The following is a 16,592-nucleotide window of genomic DNA, read 5'->3' on the forward strand; positions in this document are numbered from 1 at the left end:
AGCCCTGAGTTCAAATCCCAGTACTGAGGGAAAGAGGGAGGGAGGGAGGGAGGGAGGAAGGAAAGCCAGTGCCATTGGCTCACGCCTGTAATTCTAGCTACTCAGGAGGCAGAGACCAAAAATATTGTGGTTTGAGGCCACCTCAGGCAAATGGTTCATGAGATCCTATCTCGGAAAATCCCATAACGAGAAAATGGCTGGCGGAGTGGTTCAAGTGATAGAACGCCTACGTGAGGCCCTGAGTTCAAACCCCAGTACTGCCAGAAAAAAAATTTAAACAGATTCTGGTTTGGTGTGTGGGGAGGTTGTTTTTTGTTTTTGTTGTATTTTGCCAGAAACTTCCATCATCCATCAGGAGGTATATCCTCTCTGATCAACCATTTTATTTTACTTTACTTCATTTTTGCAGTGCTTCAGATTGAGCCCTGGGCCTTACGCGTGCTAGGCACATGCTCTCCCACTGAGCTGCACCTCCAGCCTCACCTCCTGCTGTGTCATCAGCACCCGTTGAGGTCAGGCTCATTAGTTCCTTAGGGATTGCAAAACAGCCCCAGTCTCATTTCTCAATATTTCAATATTTACGAAGCATCCTAAAGTTCTCCACACAAAACATCCTGTGTTTCCCAAAACGAATCTTTGCAACAGACCCTTTCTAACGTGCTTTTCAGTTTCTTTGTGATTTAAGGGACACATTCGGGATTTTTTTTTTAAAGGACTTGTTACTTTTCAAAAAGTTGAACAAACTTCAAAACTCTTCTGCATTTTCAAGATAGTTGAAAAACCCATTGGGCCAATATCAGTCAACTTCTGTCACTGTAATGAAATACCTGAAGCAATGAACCTATAAAGAGAAAAGATGTATTATGGCTTATGGATCTAGAGATTCTAGTCCAAGATCGGGTGGCCTCATTGCTTGGGCCTCTGGTGACGGTGGTACATCGTGGAGAGAGAACATGGCAGAGCAAACCATGCACCTCAAGAGGCAGGAAGCAGAAATGAGACAGGAAGGCGCCAGGGTCCCCCAATCCTCTTGAAGGGCATTGCACCAATGCCCTTGGACCTCCTAAAGTCCACAGTGCCTCCCAATAATTGCCACCTGTGAACCAAGTCTTCAAACCTTGGACCTTGGGGGAGACTCAACCAAACTGTAGCACTGGATGGGCCCCAACTGGGCATCAGGCCCTGCCCTCGTCCTGAGGGCACAGCAATGAGCAGCACAGAGACCCCCAGAAGCCGAGGGCCAGGGAGGAGGGCGAGTGAGATAAACACATGCCAAGCCACTGGGACCTGTGGCCCGAAGATGTGAGCAGAGTGGTACAGGATAGGATGGGCAGGGGTGAAGCAAGCCTGTGAGCGGGGATGCAGGGAGACACTGAATCTGAGGGGTGGGGGGAGGGTTGTCGTGTCTCAGGCAAAGGGGACAGCAAGTGTAAAGGCTGGAATTGGGAACAAGAGGGACAGAAAGGAGGCACCATGGAGATACCAGGTGAGGAGCAGAAAGCAGGAGAAAGTCAGGTGGCTCACGCCTGTAATCCTAACTACTCAGGAGGCAGATGTCAGGAGGATCTCGGTTTGAAGTCAACCCCGGGCAAATAGTTTGCAATATCTTATCTTGAAAACAACCATCAAAAAAAAAGAAGTCTGAGAGGTGAGGGGGTGGGCGCACAGGGCCTGGCAGGCCACTGGGGGATTTGACCTTTAACCTGAATGGGGTGGAACCAACCTTGGATTTGGAGCAGGGGAAGGACATGATCTGAAACAGGTATTTACAGGCTTGCTGCCATTGTCACTGGGGACCGGTGAGCAGGGAGCCCAGAGAGGAGGCTGCTGTGATGGTCCTGGTGGGACACGGTGCAGGGACAAAGCTAGAGTGAGACCACAGAGGAGGCAGAGGTGGATCATCTATTTTGTTTGTTTGTTTGTTTTGTGGGACTGGGATTTGAACTCAGGGCTTTGCACTTGCAAAGCGGGCACTCTCCTGCTTGAGGCACCCTAGATCTATCTTGAAAGCAGAGCTGACAGACTTACAGAGAGATCAAGTGTGGGCAGTGAAGCAAAAAAGAGGAATCAAGGATGACTCAAAGATGTCAGCTTTAGCACTGGGTGGGTGGGGTTGCTATTCCTGAGATGGGTAAGACTGTGGGAGGAGAGGTTTTTGCAATCAAAATTCACTTCAGGCCATTTCCATTTACAGGGAGACATATAACAGAGGTGTCAGCTAAGGCTTAGTTGTTAGAGCCTGCATTCTGGGGCTGGACATGGTGGCTCACACCTGTAATCCCAGCTATTTGAAGAGGCGAAAATAAGAGGATCGTAGTCTGAGGTTGGCCCTGGCAAAAGTGCAAGGCCATATCTGAAAAATAACTAAAACAAAAAAGGACTGGGGATGTACCCAAGTGACACAGTGCTTGCTAGAGGCCCTGAGTTCAAACCCCAGTACTGCAAAAAAAAAAGTCTGCCTTCTGGAGACTGATCAGGGTGGGGATGTACTGTACAGGGTGATTTCAAAGCCTGGGCCTCAAATCCCGGCCCACGGCTGCCCAAACATTGAAAATTGATGACATTTGGAGAGGTATTTCAAAGAAGGATATGGGCCAGTGAGCAGTGACAGGAGAGATCAGTGAGTCACAAGAGCAGAGCCCAGGAGGGAACGGAGGAGGTAGGGTCCCAGGCAGGTCGGTGGAGGGAGGGTTCAAGATGGGAAGTTCCTGTGTGATCGCCTCTGTGCTCTGTGGTTTCTACAGCCCTTCACCATGTGCAAGGCTCGTTACTCATTTAGAAAGCATTTTTGCAAAGTTCTGAGCTTTGTCAAAAGTACTCCTTAAAGCCAGAAAAATCTCACTTCTGTTCAAACCCCAGAGCTGCATTTTGCAGTTTGTCTGTAAGGCAAGAAATTAATCTCGTAAGCCATGACTACCATCTTTAAAACTGAAAATGAGCCAGACGCCAGTGGCCCATGCTTGTAATCCTAGCTACTCAGGAGGCAGAGATCACGGGGATCACAGTTGGAAGCGAACCCAGGCAAATAGTTCTCGAGACCCTATCTCGAAAAAAATCAATACAAAATAAGGCTGGTGGAGTGGCTCAAGTGGTAGAGTGCCTGGCTAGCAAGCTTAGCAAGTGTGACACCAGGAGTTCAAGCCCCAGTACCACCAAGAAAGAAAAAAATGAATAGCTCTGGCTGCCCAAATAATCTCCCACCCCCAGAACCTGGAAAAAATAAACCAGAACATTGCAATACTATTGCAAAGCAAGCCAGAATTGTGCTGTGAAAAAAATAAAGTTGTAGAATATGTTCTTACTACTCGAGGTCAAAAACACTTAAAAAGCCACCTTGGAGAACCACTGGAGGCCTTTGAACCACTGAGGCGGGGGTGGGGAGGGTGGGGGGGTGCTCAGGTGGTAGAGCCCTTGCCTAGCAAACCAGAGACCCTGAGCTCAAACCTCAGTACTGCCCCCTACACCCCCAAAAAGTGCCTAGGAGATCACCACAAGAGTGTTCCATGAAAGTGTTGTCTGTAAAAAAATAATAAAACTAGAAAAAAAACCTAAATATTGAGTGTTACGTTAAAAAACAGGAATACTCTACAGCAATGAAAAAATTGAAAGCATATGGTTGAGCTCGTGGGGATGGTGCTTGTCGTTAAGCCTCGCTCAGGAGGCTGAGACAGGAGGATGATGATTTTGAGGCCAGCCTGGGCTACAGGGTGAGACCCTGTCTCAAAAAAATAAAAGAAAGAAAGAAAAACAATTCAGTGAAAAAAGCAGTGCTCAAATTATACGATTAAAATAGTGATTTTCTAAATTAAAATGCTGCACAGGACTACTTTTTGTAGGCAATGACAAGACACAGGTAGCAAAACCGCTGGATTTATGATTCTGGACTTTTTCTTTTCCTCCTGGCAGTACTGGGATTTGAACTCAGTGCGTTGCTAGGCAGGCGCTCTACCACCTGAGTCATTCCACCAGCCCTGTTGCGTGATGGATATTTTTGAGCTAGGGTCTGGAGAACTGTTTGCCCGGGGCTGGCTTTGAACCGGATCCTTCTGATCTCTGCCTCCTGAGTAGCTAGGATTACAGGAGTGACCACCGGTACACGGCTGATTCTGGACTTTTCAGTCTCTGTGAAAAGCCCGCAGTTACTTTGACAGCAGTCCTAAGTCCCCGCACTGACCTCCCCACCGCCACCCCCAGGCTATGGACACCCAGAAGCAGTTCACCGGTCCCGAGATCCAGTTCCTGCTTTCGTGCTCCGAAGCGGATGAGAACGAGATGATCAACTTCGAGGAGTTCGCCAACCGCTTCCAGGAACCGGCGCGCGACATCGGCTTCAACGTGGCGGTGCTGCTGACCAACCTGTCGGAGCACGTGCCGCACGACCCGCGCCTGCGCAACTTCCTGGAGCTGGCCGAGAGCATCCTCGAGTACTTCCGGCCCTACCTGGGCCGCATCGAGATCATGGGCGCGTCGCGCCGCATCGAGCGCATCTACTTCGAGATCTCCGAGACGAACCGCGCGCAGTGGGAGATGCCCCAGGTGGGAGACCTGCGCATGCGCGCCGCCTGCCCGCGGGGGCGGGGGGGGGGAGGGGTGGCCGTGTGCACCTTGCACTGCGGTCCTGCACGGCCTTGCTCCGCTGTTGCAAACCCGTGCCTGGGTCCTGCTGTGACGCTGCACAGCCCCTGCTCGCCCATGCCCACCCGTGGGTGTATCACCCCTTGTGCGTGCAGCAAGCAGCATCGTCTGCCTCGCGCCACGCCTAACCTTTGCACACTCCTCCTGGGGGCCCTGGCATGCCCTGTGCAACCACACTCACTCACAGTCTCGTGCACTTGAACTTCTGTGGTTATACACCCCTCGATCACCTTCCCGGAAAACCCTTGGACCTGGTCAGCCCAGGCCCACCCTTTTGCGCACATGCGTTGGGGGCTCTGGCATGTCCTGGCCCATCCCTCGCCAGTGACATGTGCTCTCAAATGCCTTCTGAGGTCTTAGCACAGGGTGTGTACCCCTAACTTTTTCTGGGTCAGGGTGCTCCCCTGCAGCCTTGGGGTGCCTCATTCATTCACATGCTGGCTGTAGCCCTAGCACAAACATGAGTATCCACGCACACACGTAGACCACTCTCACAAACACACCAGAGCCCCTGCTTAGCCTGGCCTCGATGGTCACACCTGTAATCCTAGCTACTCTGGAGACAAACATCAGGGGGATCGCGGTTCAAAGACAGTCCTAGGGAAATAGTTCAGGAGACCCTATCTCAAAAATAACCCATCACAAAAACAGGCTGGTGGGGTGGCTCAAGTGGTAAGAGCACCTGCCTAGCAAACGTGAGACCCTGAGTTCAAACCCCAGTACTGCAAAAAAGAAATAAATAGCCCCTACTTGTGCTGAGCAACCCAGCCCTGCCGTCCGGTTCACCAGCCCCTCCTGTGCCCAGCCCACAAATGCTGGAATGCCCTGAGTACCGTCATAGAGTCCTTGTAAGACCGTGTGAACTTGGCTTCCTCATGAACTTGGCTTACGTGTGGTCCCCATCCCCCTTCTCGTGCCCTCCCCACGTGGCCCTCACGTGCCCTCAGCCCCCAGCCCTGCCCCGTCACCTGGTGGCCCTCCTACACATACCCACCTTGCACACCCTTGCATTCACACCTCCTCTTGGTCCCCAGAGGCTGCTAGGCATCTGCACACTCCTCCCACACGCTCTCCCATTCATGCACGCGTGGACTGTGTCTCACAGGGGGCCCTCCACTGGCTCTGGGCCCTCTTACACTGACTTCTGCTCCTCCTGGCACACCTGCACCACATGCACTGGCTGTGTGGTGGCAGGCCCCTCCCCCACACCGTCCCAGGCCCTCGCATGCTGGCACCTTGTGCCATGCACACCTCTGCACACAGATCCCCACTTCATCACGCACTTCCCACATCCTTCTGTTCTGCCCGCCCTCCTCACACCCCATTCCCTTACTCCTTGGTGTCCCCTCCTACCCCCCAGGAGCCCTCAAGATCTTGCACTCACCTGTATCCCTTGGGGCATCACTGCACAGTCACCTCCCATCTGGGCGCACATGGTTGCGCCATCCTTGCAGGCAGGGTGTCTGGATATCCACCCATCACCAGGAAGCTCCCGTTCACTGTGCCCATGCACGTGCTATGCAAACCCCACCCCTCCCTATCCAACCCCACACTTCACTTGTCCCCCAGGTGCGCACTCTTTCCCTTCCTGTTATTCCCCTAAGCACGGCTCCTCCTGCTCACTCCTCCCCATTCCCACTCCCCCATGTTCCTCCTGGCCCATTGCTCCCGTGAGCCTGGAGCATAAAACAATGAACACTGTATGTCAGGTGCTGTTCTAATCACTCAGTACCTAATCCTCACACCCAGGCCAGGTGTAGTGGCTCATGCCTGTAGTCCCAGCTACTTAGGCAGATATAGAAGGATCATGGTTTGAGGCCAACCCTGGCAAAAACACAAGACTCTATCTGAAAAATGACCGTAAGCAACAAGGGCTGGAGGTGTGGCTCAAGTGGTAGAGAGCTTGCTAGCACGCATCTAGTTCAAACCGCAGGGCTGGTGGAGTGGCTCAAGCTGTAAGAGCACTTGCAAGTGTGAGGCCCTGAGTTCAAAACTCACTGCTGCCAAAAATAAAATATAAAATAGTCCAAACCCCAGTATGTATGGCCAAAAAAAAGAAATATCTTCACACCCATTCTATAATAGGTCCTACAATTATATCCATTTTATGGAGGGAGAAACTGAGGCCCAGAGAGTTAAGTCAGAATCACCCAGCACTCAGTGGCAGAAACACGATTTAAAAACCTAGCAGAGCTTTTTTTTTTTTTTCTTTTGGCAGTTAAAGCTTTGAACTCAGGGCCTGGTGGCTAAGAACTTTTACCCTTGGCCACTACACTTTGTCCTTCGATGAAGCTGGAAAGATCGTTCTGGAGCCAGCTTGTTGGGAACTCAAATCCTACATCTGCCACCTCTCGTCTGTGTCACTCTGGATGTGTGACTTTCTGGGCTACTGTTTCCCACCTGTAAAATGGGGGTATTGGCCCTACTGCAAGCATTGTTTGTGAAAGTTAAATGAATTAATATTTTTTGAATGCTTGGCTCATGCCCGTAATCCAGCTACTCAGGAGGCAGAGATCAGAAGGATGGCGGTTCTAAACCAGCCTGGGCAAATAGTTCGAGAGACCCTATCTTTAGGCCTTGAGGTGAGGGGGGAGAATCACTTGAGGGAAGGAGTTTGAGGCCATGCTGGGCAATATAGCGAGACCCCCCCCCCTCCTAAAATAATAATAGAGTGTGTGTAGGCCTGGGATTTGAATGCAGGACCTCAACTTTGTTGGGCAGGTGCTCGACCACTTGAGCCACGCTCCCAGCCCCTTTCTCTTTAGTTATTTTTCCAAAAAGGTCTCCGGCTTATGCCTGGCTGGCTGGACCCAATCCCCTTATTCGGTTTCCAGCCTAGCAGGGATGACAGGCGCCTACCACCACGCCCAGCTTTTATTGATTGAGATAGGGTCTCGGGAACTTTTTGCCAGGACTGTCCCCCAACTTCCATCCTCCCCATGTTGGCCTTCCCAATAGCTAGGATTACAGGTGTGCGTCACCGCACCCAACCTAGTACTCTACATCTTCAAACACAAAGCGTTTAGGCTGGCGCCTGCTGAGGACAGTCCAGCTGCCCCCCTGTGCCCTCCCCAGCTGAGGTCGCTGCTGATGTCGCCCGGGCCCTCTCCGCCCCGCGCTGCAGGTGAAGGAGTCCAAACGCCAGTTCATCTTCGACGTGGTGAACGAGGGCGGCGAGTCGGAGAAGATGGAGCTGTTCGTGAGCTTCTGCGAGGACACCATCTTCGAGATGCAGATCGCCGCGCAGATCTCGGAGCCCGAGGGCGAGCAGCAGGAGGACGAGGACGAGGGCGCGGCCGAGGCGGGCGCGGAGGGCGCGGAGGAGGGCGCGGGGGGCGCGGGGGGCGCGGAGGGCGCGGCGACCGCAGCGACGGGCATCACGGCGCAGGTGGCGGCGGCGGCCGGGCGGGCGCTGCGGGGTCTCAGCTACCGCAGCGTGCGGCGGTGCGTGCGGCGGCTGCGGCGGCTGACGGCGCGGGAGGCGGCGACCGCGGTGGCCGCGCTGCTCTGGGCCGTGGTGGCGCGCGCGGGGGCGGCGGCCGCGGGGGCGGCGGCGGGCGCGCTGCGTCTGCTCTGGGGCTCGCTCTTCGGTGGCGGCCTGGTGGACAGCGCCAAGAAGGTGACGGTGACCGAGCTTCTGGCCGGCATGCCCGACCCCACGGGTGACGAGGTGCACGGCCAGCAGCCGACGGGGCCAGGCGGCGACGCGGATGGCGAGGGCGCCGGCGAAGGCGAGGGTGACACCGCCGAGGGAGCGGGTGACGAGGAGGTGGCCGCCGACGAGGCCGGGCCTGTTGGCGCCGACGGGGCGGTGGCTGTCGCCGATGGGAGCCCTTTCCGGCCAGAGGGGGTTGGAGGTCTTGGGGACTTGGGTGACACGACGCCAGTGGAGCCGCCCACGCCCGAAGGCTCCCCCATCATCAAGAGGAAGCTGGGGGTGAGAGGACCTGTCAGGGGTTGGGGTGCAGAGAGATGGGGTAGAGGGGAGAGAGAGGGAGGAGATGCACAGGAGGGAGACAGGGACAGTGGGAGAGAGAAAAAGGGCATTAGGGACAGAGACCTGCGGGAAGCCACCCACCAGAGCCAAAGACCCAGAGACCCGATCAAAGCAGAAAAGGGGCCAAGAGGAAAAAGACCCAAGAAGGCCCTCAGTGACACACATGGTTGCGAGGAATGCAGGAAAGGCCCCCAAAGCATCCGCTGCCCCTAGTTCTACGACTGCCATGGTGGCCTGTGGTTGCCAAGGTGATGAGACTTTGGAAGTCAGCCTGGCCCCACACGGCACCTCCCTGAGCCTCAGTTTCCTCTCTGTACAATGACGATGATAGTCCACTTTCTTTTGGGGTCTAGGGGCAAGGGTAACATTTGGGGTCTGGGGGGGATAAGGAGAAGTGGGTACAGAGGAGCAGTAGTGGGACAGACAGGCCACCACTGAGAAGGCTCAGACATGTGTCCTGCCCTCAGATGGAGGGAGAAGAAGAGGAGCTGCCTCCAGAACCAGAGCCAGAGCCCGAACCTGAGAAAGCAGAGTGAGTGTCCCAGCTGAGGGGTGTGATCCCTGTCACTGCCTCCCTCCTGCACTGGGAGCCTCCTGAGGTCAAGGCCTGCAGTGGTTCTGGTCACCCTGTGTCCTCAGCATTGGCCAGCCCACACCTGGCTCAGAGGAGATCGGTGCAAGGGAATAGAGAGATGGACGCTCCCCGTTTACCACGAGGCCTTTTTGTAATATATATATAATATGGAATTTGCACTCAGGACTTTGTGCTTACAAAGCAGGTACTGTATGTACCTCTTGAGCCACGTCTGCGGCCCACCATCCTCTCCTCTCCAGCACCTTCCCCAAGCTTCAGGAGGCTCTTTGCCCTTCCTGTTCTGACTCACTGATCTCCTCCAAGATGCTTTTTTTCTTTTTCCAGCACTAGGGATCGAACTCAGGGCCTTGTGATTGAGCCACGCCCCAGTTCTCTTGCTTTTGATTTGTTTTTCAGATAGGCTTCTGCACTTTTGCCTGGGCCAGCCTCCCTACTCCTCCCTTCTCCTCCCTCGTAGCTGAAATTACACGCATGAGCCACTATACCTGGCTTTTTTGAGGCAGGGAGGTTGGTTGCTTTTTTTTTGTAGTACTGTGGTTTGAACTCAGGGCTTTGGGGTTGCTAGGCAGACTCTCTCCTGCTTGAGCCATACCCCCAGGCCTTTCTTTCTGGTTATTTTGTTTTTTGCCTAGGCCAGCATGGATACTGTCTTCCTATGTTATGCTTCTTACCATAACTGGGATGACAGGCTAACACCACCATGCCCAGCTTTTTCCCATTGAGATGGGGTCTCACAAACATTTTTGCCTGGGCTGGCCTAAACTGTGATCTTCCCAATCTCAGCCTCCCAAGTAGCTGTGATGACAGGTACATGCCACCGTGCCCAGCTACTGGTTGAGATGGAGGTCTCGCTATCTTGTTGCCTGCGCTGGCCTCCAATTGTGATCTCTTGATCTCAGCCTCCCAACTGGCTAGGATTACAGGCTTCAGCCTATAAACAGCTCTCAAAAACAGTTCCCTGGCTTGTTTTTGAGATAGTAACTCGCTAACTTTTTCCAGGCTGGTCGAACCAAGTGCATGCCTCCCAAGTGCTAGGGATTATAGGTGTGTACCACCATGCCTGGCAAGGATGCCAGTCTTGACATGTGGCCCCTTGACATGAGACCCAGATGTCTCCTCCAGGTTCCTGCTTCCCCCATCCTGACCAAGACCACCCCCACTCAGCATTGGATTGAGTCCCGTGTGGCTAGGATCAAGAGATGTCTCATTACCCCGTTTCCACAGCATCACAGACACAGCCCCCCAACACACTCACACACACTCACACACACTTAGCAAATGTCTTTGAATGAATTTCTCAGGCACCTCCTGACCCCTTTTTATGTCCTGCTCTGACAGTACTGAGAATGGAGAGAAGGAAGAAATCCCTGAACCTCCCCCAGAACCCCCTAAGAAGACAGCACCTCCTCCAAAGAAAGAAGAAACGAGAGGCACAGGCCCCGAGTTCTGGGGGGAACTGGAAGTGCAGAGGGTGAAATTTTTGGTGAGGATCCACTGTGGGCACCAGAAGCTCCCTCTCACCTCATACCCACCTCAGCTCCCCACTCCAGCCTTGAGTTCATCCGTGCCACGTTCACCCTCAAAAGCAATTCAGGCTGGCAAGAAGGCAGAACTGCCCACAGACAGGGCCAGGACCTGGGCCCAGTGCAGCTATTTTCAAGTGGTCCTCACTTGACTCTTCACGCTCTCCGGGCTAACCATCCTTTCTCCAGCCTCCACATCTTCATTCGTCTGGGACCACATGCTTGGGCTCCCCTCCCTTCTCTATGTCCAGCTAGATCCAGCTGAGGCCACCACTCCAGTCCCCATCTCGAGTGTGGCCTCACTGTTTTATCTGAGACACAGCACCACCTTCTGCGGGGGTGCTGAGCTCTTGAGGTTTCTGTGCAAGAATCCATCTTCTCGTCTGGCTGGAGAGGAAGGGAGGGTGACTGGGAATCTGGGTCCTGTCTCCCCTCTGGGTCAATCCTGACATGCACGCTGCACGGTGGGGGGCTGGGCTGCCGTGTGCAGAACACGTGTTAGATGGCGGGTGATTCTATGAGGATTTGTGGGAGGCACGAGGGAGGGAGGAAAAAGTGGAGAGAAAAAGAGGGAGCAATGGGCTGGGCACAGTGGCTCACGTCTGTAATCCTAGCTACTCAGGAGGCAGAGATCAGGAGAATCAGGGTTAGAAGCCAGCCCTGGCAAAAATACACATCACAAAAAGGTGGGGTGGGGGGAGCTGGTGAAGTAGCTCAAGGTGTAGGCCCTGAGTTCAAACCACAGTACCACACACACACATAAAAAAAAAAAAAAGAGGGAAAAATGGAAGAAGCTGTCCCCTGCCTGGGATTAAGCAGACAGGTGACCTCCCACGGGAAGCAGAATGATTGGAGATAAGGACTGCAGTCTTACTGCCTGGGTTCCACTCTCAGCTCTGGGGCTGGAGATGTGGCACAGTGGTAGAGCACTTGCCTAGCATGTGTGAGGGCCTGGGTCCATCCCCAACACAACACACACACTCCCAGGTCTGCCACTACTCGATGTTGAGCAAGACACCACCTCACTGAGCCTCAGTTTCCTCATCTGCAAAGTGGGCTTAGTAGCAGTACCCACTTCAATAACAGGTTCACGCATACAAAGTTCTCAGCCCAGGTCTTGGTGGGCAACAAGCACTCGATAAGTAGGAGGAAGTAGGACCAGCTATGCAGGATCCGGTGCTGTGATTATGGGATCGATTCTCCAGGGAAGAGGTCAGACTCTAGCCATTCTCTCTCTCTCCTCTTAGAACTACCTGTCTCGGAACTTTTACACGCTGCGGTTCCTCGCCCTCTTCCTGGCGTTTGCCATCAACTTCATTTTGCTGTTTTATAAGGTGCTGGTGCTGCCGGGCCAGGCCCAGGGGGAGGGTCAGGCCCTTATCCAGGTTGTGGGGTGGATGAGGGTGAGGGGGGTGCAGCGCTGCACGCTCCCAGGGCCCCTGCAGTATGGAGACAAGGAGTTGGGCTCAACATTCTAGGGCCTGGATGCCTGAGCCTGGGGCCCTCTAGAGCTGAGTGGGGGCGTCTGGGTCCATCTGGGACAGAATCTGAGTGCTCAGAGGAGTTGGAGCAGGAGGCAGAACTGCATTTCTGGCCTGGTTTTGTCACTTACCAGCCTGTCCCCATGTGCACAAGCTCCACTCTGTGCAGCACTCACCGAGCCAGTGAAACTGCCTTGTTTTCACATCAGCTAAAAAAAGGATGTGTGGGGAGAAGGCAGTAGGCAGCTGACACGATGAAGGCTTCTCGAAGGATAAAGGGGCCCTCGAGTTTTTGCCAGGGTAGAAAACAAGACAGAGGGGCAGGCTAGAGAGACATCAGAGATTGACTTCTGTGGGATCGAGTCCTGGCCCCATCACTCACTGGCTGCATGATCTTCTTGTGCCTCAATTTACTCTTTTGCAAAATGGGGGAGTAACCACGCCTTACTCTTAGAACTGTGAAAATAAAAGAGGATTAGCATTGGCAACACTTAGTACTTGGGTTTAGAAAGTGCTGTATAAATATTAGCTACAACTCATCATAGGATTAGAGTTTTTAGTAGTCAGTCTCTTTAGAGCTCTGCTGTCAAGACAATCAATTCTGAGTCTTTTAAGTCCTGTCACTCAGCTCAATGGACAAATTCCCAGTGCAGAGTCTGATTTGCTAGCTAGTGTCTTGAGCCCGCCCCTCAACCTTGATTGATAGTCCTGCCAGCCCTGCATGTGCCAGGAGCCCAGTCTAACCTCAGAAATAGAGGTAGTGATTTCTGGGTGTGTCAGGACACGGGGATCCTCACCCTGATTGACCTCTGTCCCCACTTTAGGTCTCTGATTCTCCACCGGGAGAGGATGACCTGGAGGGCTCAGCAGCTGGCGACATGTTGGGGGCAGGGTCTGGTGGTGGCTTTGGCTGGGGCTCAGGGGCCGGGGAGGAAGCAGAAGGCGAGGAAGATGATAACATGGTGTACTACTTCCTGGAGGAGAGCACAGGCTACATGGAACCCGCCCTGCGGTGCTTGAGCCTACTGCATACACTGGTCGCCTTTCTCTGCATTATCGGTTACAACTGCCTCAAGGTGGGCCAGGACTGTGGTCCTGGGGCAGGGGCTTGTGGAGGGGGCAGGGTGCTGGGGTACTGCCAGAGAGGACCTGGAGTCCTGGGGTAGAGGACATGGGGCCTTGAAGTTGCAGTAAGAATGAAACACTGGTACAAGATTGAAGTCTTGAGCAAGGGTGACAGTGAGATTGAGAACTGACACAGATCATAGCTGAGGAGTCAAGTTCAAGACTATCCATGCCATGCATGTGTAACTATATTAGTTTCTGGATCAGGAGGCAAATTTATCATTAGGAGTATTATTTTCTGCATGTTGGTCATTGGATAAATTAAGACCTGTGACAAGCCAGGTGTGGTGGTGCACCCCTATAATCCCCCCACCCTATAATCCCAGCACTCAGGAGGCTGCAACAGTATAGCCTACCTAATGAGATCCTGTCCCCCCACCAAAAAAAAAAAATCTCAGGGGCTGTGAGGTGTCAGATACAACACGGATGCTAACAGGGATGTAGGTTCTGACATCAGCTATCCCAAGGTCAGTGGTGGCCCATAGCTGGGTCAGGAGAGCTTCAGTTGGTTCAGTGAGGTCTGACAGTTTTGGCAAATCTTGCTGCTTTCCTGTTGAATGACCAGAGCTCTTTTGGCTTGGAGCTGTTGCTCAGAGTGTTCCTGCTGCCTGTGGTGCTCGCCCCACCGTCACCCCCTCGCACCTGCTGCTTCATTCCTCCTTCAGCTCAGCTGAACTTCCCTCCCTTGGGAAGTCCGGGCCTGCAGCAGGCACCACATCGCTGGGCTTTTCTCCCATCCCACCCTGGATCCACTGCCCGTGTGCCCTCACCCCATCCTGGAGTCTCTGCCTGCACCTCCCCATCCTGTCCCCTGTCCTTCTGTCAGCACCTCCCCGTTTCTACCCTGACAAATCCAGGAAAGCTACTCTGACCAGGTGTCACACAGGCTTGTGAGATCGGGTGGCTTCTGTAGAGCTGGCAGTGTTTTGGAGGTGCCTGACGCCCCCCCGCTCCACCTGCCTTGCATCTAGGTACCCCTGGTAATCTTTAAGCGGGAGAAGGAGCTGGCCCGAAAGCTGGAGTTTGACGGTCTCTACATCACCGAGCAACCTGAGGATGACGACGTGAAAGGACAGTGGGACCGCCTGGTGCTCAACACACCGTAAGGGCCCAACCCCACCTAGGGTGTCAAAACAGTGAGGTTCAGACCCTGCTGCCTAGCCTGGATCTCCCCAAGCTCGGTCTTCCTGCTCATAAAATCTTCTGCTCAAGTGGTAGAGCACCCACCTAGCAAGCATGAGTTCAAAATCCCAATACCACCAAAAAAAAAAAAAAAGTCTTAAGACACATTTCCCATGCCTTTTAGATTTTTCTGGGGATTCTGGGGCAAATGGAGGTTCCTGGTCGTGACTTCAGACTCACTGGACCAGAGCCTCCAGCTTGGAACCCAGGAACCTGCACGTTAAGCCCGTCCTCGCAAGCCATTCTCACTCAGGGGCAGTGAATGGGGGGAAGTCATTGGATTTTTAACCTGGACACAGGAAGGGAAAAGTGCATGAGGACACTGTGGTGGGGTTTCCAACCCCCAATCTGCACCCCAGCCTTCTCTACTCCCCCCCTCAAGTCCCATTGCATTCATTTATAAAACACCAGTGCATCATTAGGAGTGAGGCTGGGGTGTGACTCAGCGGTAGAGCGCTTGCCTACCACACACAAGGCCCTGGGTTCCAGCCCCAGCACTCGGAAGGAAGAAAGAAGGAAGGAGGGAAGGGAGGGAGGGAGGGAGGGAGGGAGAATAAGACCATCATGTGAAGTTTGAACCTTGGTTGACCATTGCCAAGCTGAGAATTCTTGATTAGGCACTTAGCCTTTCTGTGCCTCAGTTTCTTCATTTGTAAAGCAGAGATAAATAACAGACTTGACTTCCCAAGGATCCTGCAACAATTAATGAGTTAATACAGCTTATGGAGTCCAGTTAGTCTTAGATAGGAGTTAGAAGATATTTTATCAGGGTCCTGCCTAGTGGGGGGTGTGAGGAAGAAGGAAAATGAGCATATTCTATTCTCTTATTGTCACCGGCATGGGTATTGACACAATCAGATACATGAAGGGGGTACGACCCTGTAATGCCAGTTACCTGGGAGGCAGATGCAGGAGGATCATGAGTTTGAGGCTATTCTGGGCAAAGATATTGAGATCATGTGTCAAAAACACACGGTGCTGGTGGTTCACGCCTGTAATCCCAGCTACTCAGGAGGCAGAGATCAGGAGGATTGCAGTTCAAAGCCAGCCTGGGCAAATAGTTTTTGAGATCCTATCTCGAAAAAACCTTTCACAAAAATGGGCTGGTGGAGTGGCTCATGTGGTAAGAGCACCAGCCTAGCAAGTGTGAGGCCCTGAGTTCAAACTCCAGTACCGAAATAAATAAATAAATATAATACAAAAGGACTGGGGTGTGGCTTAAGTGGTAGAGCACTTGCCTATGCCTAGTATATATGAGGCCCTAGGTGTGATCCCCAGTTATATATATATATACACACACACACACACACACAAAGAGAGATTGAGAGAGAGAGAACCAGACAGCTAGACAAACAGAGAGGGAACAAATGAGAGCAGCTTAAAATAGAGTCTGGGGACTGGGGCGATAGCTCAATGGTAGAGTGCTTGCCTACCGTGCTCAAGATCCTGGGTTCGATCCCCAATTGTGTCTATGAGATCCAGACTTCTTGTTAGCATTTCCTGTGGGAAGGAAGGAGCCAGCGGTGCTTTCAAGGCTGGAAGAGGCAAATGCAATCTGAGCCCAGATTATCTTGTTGGGCCAGAAAGCAAGGATGCATGCTGGAAGGAACGAGGAGTCACTGAGAAGGGGCTCCGGCTGGACCCATGGACACTTGAGCGTCAGCAAGGACAGGAAGTGCAGTGAACCGAAACACTCCAAACTGGCCTGAATCCAGGGAGTCATAAGTCTTCACCTTCCTGTAAAACCAGACTCAGTAGCTGCCTTGGCAGGATGCCAGAGCATCAGCTGGGAAACTGATACATCCAGGGCCAGAATCATCAAATAAAATGAAATAAAACAGTGAGAGGGTTGGGTGTGGTGGCTCACGTCTGTAATCCCAGCTACCTGGGAAATAGAGATGGGAAGGATCAAGGTTCAATGCCAGCCCAGGCAAAAAAGTTAGCAAGACCTCCCCCATCTCAATCAAAAAGGCAAGTATGGTGGCACACAGCTGTCATCCCAGCTACTCAGGGGACTGTAAGTAGGAACACTCAACGATTCAGCTTTTTTTTTT

General features: G+C 53.0%; 1 protein-coding gene across 4 annotated transcripts in view; it reads left to right on the forward strand.

Moving 5' to 3' along the window:
• Ryr1 (ryanodine receptor 1) overlaps nucleotides 1-16,592 on the forward strand; it is a 120,345-nt gene that overhangs the window by 96,111 nt on the left and 7,642 nt on the right. For all 4 annotated transcript variants that reach the window (XM_020178572.2, XM_074057842.1, XM_074057841.1 and 1 more), the window contains 7 exons: nucleotides 4,195-4,536; nucleotides 7,760-8,572; nucleotides 9,100-9,164; nucleotides 10,566-10,710; nucleotides 11,998-12,084; nucleotides 13,056-13,307; nucleotides 14,328-14,458. In XM_020178572.2, the coding sequence (XP_020034161.2) occupies nucleotides 4,195-4,536; nucleotides 7,760-8,572; nucleotides 9,100-9,164; nucleotides 10,566-10,710; nucleotides 11,998-12,084; nucleotides 13,056-13,307; nucleotides 14,328-14,458 (1,835 nt within the window). The remainder of the gene's footprint in view (nucleotides 1-4,194; nucleotides 4,537-7,759; nucleotides 8,573-9,099; nucleotides 9,165-10,565; nucleotides 10,711-11,997; nucleotides 12,085-13,055; nucleotides 13,308-14,327; nucleotides 14,459-16,592) is intronic.

Source organism: Castor canadensis, chromosome 16 (assembly GCF_047511655.1).
Source record: "Castor canadensis chromosome 16, mCasCan1.hap1v2, whole genome shotgun sequence".
Taxonomy (NCBI): domain Eukaryota; kingdom Metazoa; phylum Chordata; class Mammalia; order Rodentia; family Castoridae; genus Castor; species Castor canadensis.